This window comes from Monoraphidium neglectum (genome assembly GCF_000611645.1).
Source record: "Monoraphidium neglectum strain SAG 48.87 unplaced genomic scaffold scaffold02562, whole genome shotgun sequence".
NCBI classification, from domain to species: Eukaryota; Viridiplantae; Chlorophyta; class Chlorophyceae; order Sphaeropleales; family Selenastraceae; genus Monoraphidium; species Monoraphidium neglectum.
In genome coordinates this window covers 4,554-9,356 of record NW_014011066.1, presented here as the reverse complement: position 1 = coordinate 9,356, position 4,803 = coordinate 4,554, and the positions used below count along the sequence as shown (strand labels likewise).

General features: G+C 61.3%; 2 protein-coding genes across 2 annotated transcripts in view; one reads left to right on the top strand and one right to left on the bottom strand.

The window, feature by feature from the left end:
* Positions 1-1,624: 1,624 nt before the first annotated feature.
* MNEG_11029 (hypothetical protein) lies at positions 1,625-2,107 on the bottom strand (the record flags this gene model as incomplete). Its single annotated transcript, XM_014040501.1, has 1 exon — positions 1,625-2,107. The coding sequence occupies one exon, from the start codon at positions 2,105-2,107 to the stop codon at positions 1,625-1,627; it is 483 nt and encodes a 160-aa protein (XP_013895955.1).
* A 2,317-nt stretch (positions 2,108-4,424) lies between these two features.
* The window catches only part of MNEG_11028 (COBW domain-containing protein 2), a gene marked incomplete at both ends in the record, with an annotated part of 3,471 nt that continues 3,092 nt past the window's right edge, over positions 4,425-4,803 (top strand). The window contains 2 exons of the mRNA XM_014040500.1: positions 4,425-4,479; positions 4,557-4,681. Of these exons, the coding sequence (XP_013895954.1) occupies positions 4,425-4,479; positions 4,557-4,681 (180 nt within the window). The remainder of the gene's footprint in view (positions 4,480-4,556; positions 4,682-4,803) is intronic.

The following is a 4,803-nucleotide window of genomic DNA, read 5'->3' as shown; positions in this document are numbered from 1 at the left end:
GTTAATCCCTCCCCAGGCCCAGCTGAAGACCGCGGCCCTGACCCAGTTCGGCTCCGGCTGGGCGTGGCTGGTGGCCGACAAGAGCGGCAAGCTGAGCATCGAGAAGACCCCCAACGCGGTGACCCCCGTCGTGGAGGGCAAGAGCCCCATCCTCACCGTCGACGTCTGGGAGTGAGCGCCGCGGGGCCGAACCCGGGGAGTGGGGGCAGACGGATCTGTGTGGCTGGTGGCTGATCAGGACGCGCACCGCAGCCCTGGCTGGCACCCATGCTTGCCGGCCTATGCCTGTGTGCTGCCTTGCACGCATGTGCACCTGTGTCTGGTCATCGCACCCGTCACAGCCCACCCCAGTGTGATGCGACCTGAAAGTTAAGCACTAATCAATCAATTTCAAGCAACCTGACGCCACCGCAACCACACCCCCACCCTCCCGTGGTACCCCCAAGGCACGCCTACTACATCGACTTCCAGAACAGGCGGCCCGACTACTTCGACACCGTCGTCAGCAAGTGAGCCTCCTCCCACCCCAACCCCTGCACAACACTGACCCCATCTGATGATGTCGTAGTGTGCCGAATCCGTGCATGCGGATACAGTGCCCCGGGCACGCCCACGAGTCGGCGGCGTCATGTTTGCTGATGCCTCGCCCCTTTGTCACCCCCCCCACCCCCCGTCCCTCCAAATCCCTCCCCCAACGCAGCCTGGTGGACTGGGACGCCGTCTCCAAGCGCTTCGCCGACGCCACTGCCTAGACTCGCTTGATGGACCACCCCTGGCCTGCCTGCTGATCAAGGCTTGCCGACAACCCTTTTGCTTAAGGGACACCACACTGCACCGAACTCCATAGCCCCCGGCATCACGCGCATGCTGTCGCACAGCCAACAGTTGCGGTTGGCACAAGCCCTATTGGTTTGAGTGTAATGCTGCTGCTTGAAAGATTTCTGAACATTACACAAACAACTTGGGGCCCCAAAGAAAATGCTCACTGTCAGAATTCTATAATTGACGCGCCATGTGAGGAGCAGGCGACGAGCAGGGCAGCCATGGGGCGCAAATGTGTTATTTATTGTGTCATAGAAGGAATTTTCAAGGAACCGCAAAGAGAAACAAGCTGAGGCCCGAGTGTTGGGGTGCAGTGCAGTCGTTGTCAAGGAGATGGCCCTTTGTCACCTTGTACACAGTGCTCCGCACAGGTGTAGGGCCAGGGTGCAAGTGTGTGGCATTGCCAGTACCCATAAAGGGCCACTAGCTGGCCAGAAATGCAGCACAGAGTGCACGGGGGGGCATCCTGCGTAAGGCGGGTGCTAACTCTAGCGCTGCAGACTCAACCTGGACTAGTGTCACCACTTGCAGGGGTGCCACAGAAGCGAGGCAGAAGACGGGCTTGTTTGGGGGGAACGAATACAATGGATGTACTCCTTTGTAGAAAGGGGGTGCTATGTAGGATGAAGGATACCAACGAATACCAAGCAAGGCAAAGGTATGAGGAGACGGCGCAGCGTGTAGGTAACAATGAGATGCGAGCGGAGGCGCCGCGCAAGTGCGCGCCCTCCAAAACCGCAGCCAGCGCTCGCGGAAGCTGAAGGATGGCACCCTCTCTCTGCAACATCCTGCAACGGCCCGTTCACCACTCCACCATCTCGAACGCCGCCATCTCCACCTGGGCGCGCCACTGGTCGTGCCGTCCATAAAACCTGTCGCCCACCTCCTCCTCCCACGCAGGCTCCAGCGCCGCGCCCCACTCCGCCTCGGCCGCCTCCGGGGTCAGCGCCGCCGCATGGCCGCCGCGCTGACGCAGCATGGATTCGTGCAGCCGCAGCTTGATGCCCAGGACGGGGCGCAGGGCCATGCCCAGGGATGAGGGGCTGGATGCCATCATCGCGCTCTGCTGCACCCACGCGGGCGCGCCGCCGTCGACGGCGCTGCCGGCGCGCAGCACGGGGGCCCGGGCGGCAAAGACGCTGAAGGCGGCGCGGAGGGCGGCGAGACCGCGCGCCCGTGGGGGCGGGGGCGGCCGCATCAGGAGGCGCAACTGCGCTTTTGTGTCAAGCTCGCAGGCCGCGGGCGTCTGGCTGCGCTTGGCGAAGAGCTTGGTCGAGGGCCACATGCGTGTCACAAATCGCAAACAAAAGTTACGCTCGCGTGCCTCTTCTCGCATAAAAGCTCGGGGCACAATGATCGACACACCCTACGTCGTGAGTTGCGACCGCGGGGATGATCTTTTGATAAGACTGGTATAGTAATACACGGTGAGATCTTTGATTGAATGATATACATTGAATGTTGCCACCTGCCCTGCAGCCGGCAGGAAGCTCCCGCCTCTGCTGCCACCGTGCCGTCGCACGAAGCTTGCCGGCCGCATGCTTGATGTACACGTTGATTACTTCAAAACGTTGCACCGCGTCCAGCTGGCCGCCGACTGGCCATCTGCACCCAACGCCAGGACGTGACGTCACACAAGCGGCAGTTGGGGGCCAACCTTCTGTGCAGCCCCAAACAGGTAGCGCTTGGTGGCACTAGGGGATTGCTGCATGATGCAAGCACAACTTGTTTGTAGATAAACGACGCAAACGCGCTGCACCTCGCCAGCGCCGCTGGCTCAAGAGACGCAATACTGTGCCTGTCGTCCTGCCCCCCCCCTCCAAAAAAAGCGAATCCGCTGCGACTATCACAGCCGCCACCAAGCACTAGACGCCAAGCCCTTGTGAAAACGGTGCCCCTCTGTGGGCACTAATTGATCAATCTCAGGCTGAGTTTTAGACAGTTGAGCGCATCTTAAGCCTGTGCTGTTGCTTCGTGTGAGCAATCGTGTTGCATACTGCACACACAGCCCGCACCAGTTGTTTCGAACGCAATGATAGACCTGGACGCAATACCGAGCACACCTTCAGCCCCTGATGCCAATGCCCCACGTATCCTGCATGCTCACATTACACGCTACAATCTGCGACCATTTGCAATTCATTCCACGCACCCCGCCTGCTACTGACAGTTGAGAAAGACGCCCTGCCTGCCAACGCGTATGCAACACGACACAAACTGATAAGGAATGCCGCACTGTGCAAATACACGCAGTTGTCCAGCGCGGCAGGCGCTGTCCTGCTACCGCTTGCCCCCCTTTGCCGCTGCAGCTGCTGCCTTCTGCTCCATCTCCTGCGGGGCGAGGTGAAGTTGGGGGTTGTGCAACGTCGGCATGCCAAAGTGCCGACATTCCACATGTAGCTGACCAGAGGCGTCACTCGCAGGCGTTCAAGCCACGACAAGAGAGGTCCCGAATTCTGCTCAACAACGGACTCTGTGTGGGCGCAACTACACGCCGCGAACCAGCGCGACAAGACGCCATGCCCACCGAAAAGAGCTCCTGAAAGCGCTGCCCAGTGCGGGCGCTGAGGTTGAGGAACTTCTCGCAACACCGGCTGACGCACTGGGTACAGGGATATGGGTGGTGAACAGGAGGGTTTCAGCGCGACAGGGACGGCGGTGGATGGGGCACTGGCCCCGACAAGGGGCCAGCCCGTGCCTGCGTTGCCGGTGCACCGGCCCTGGCCCAGAACTCCCCTGCTTGACCCGGGGGTGAGACTACGGGCACCGCCGGACACAAGCGCTGTATGCATGCTGCATTGGCAAGCCCTGAGTAAGACGCCTCCCTCTGCTGCCAGTCGCTCGCTCTTGGTCGCGTCTTTACGATCCCCAACCCTGCTCTCCTGCCTCCACCCAAATCACACCAAGCACCTTCTCTTCGGCATCTGAGAGGTGCTTGCTGCGGAAGTCGTCGACGCAGTCGTTGAAGCACCGCTGCACGAGGTTGTTGTACAGCCGCATGCTGCGGGAGGGAAAGGGCGCGCCGTGTCGACTGGGGTGCCCAGGCTGTGGGTGGCCGGCCGAGCAGGCACAGCACATGCCGCAGGGGGCGCTTGGCCATACGCAGCGTCCAGGCTGAATTTTACGGCGAGTGGAACATGCCCGCAGCTGCGACGCCACTCGGCTGCGCCAGCTCGTGCAGAAGCCCTGGGCTCTTCAGGTGGCGCGAGCAGCTTGCGCTGCGCTGCAGCTGCCGGCGCCGGTTTGCGCATGGTGGCTGCCAGGGCACCGCACCTGTCGCGGATCTGCATGTGCTCCAACTGCGCCAAGAAAGCCGCTCTGTGCTCTTCTTTCATCCCCGCGACCGCCTCTGGAGAGAAATTCATCTTTGCTGGCGTCTGTATTCAAGTGCTGGCGCAACGGATTATATGGACGACTAGAATAACGATTATGCTTGGATTGGGACTTGAGACGCTGTCACCCAAGATCAAGATCGCGGTTACCAATCGTGCCCGCACGCGCCCACCTCGGTGCTTCCTTCAAGGTACCGTACCTTGGTCTACACGTCGGAGATTTATGGACATTTTAGAGCATGCCCCTGACATATTTGTATCGGTTGCACCATGTCAGATGACTTTGACAGCGAGGGCCCTCCAGAGGCCCTTCCCCTTGAGGAGGGTGCGTAAGGGGCTCAAAACAAGTAGTTGGATGTGTGCGCAGACGCCGGCAGCTGACCCTGCTGCTCTGCTCCGCAGACGAAGCAGAGGCGCTCCCGCTGCCAGTGCCGCTCCCGGCGGCCGCGAGCGCCTCGGCCGACAAGGCTGGCCCACGGCCGCCCGTCCCCGTGACCCTCATCACGGGGTTCTTGGGCGCGGGCAAGGTGCGCGGCCTCCTGGGGGTCGTGGGCAGCATGACATGCACCCCCATCCCCACAAGACGAGCATTGCCTGCCGTGCTGCCCAGTCCTGGCAAGAGACAATGTCCCCCTGCGCCCTCCCACCC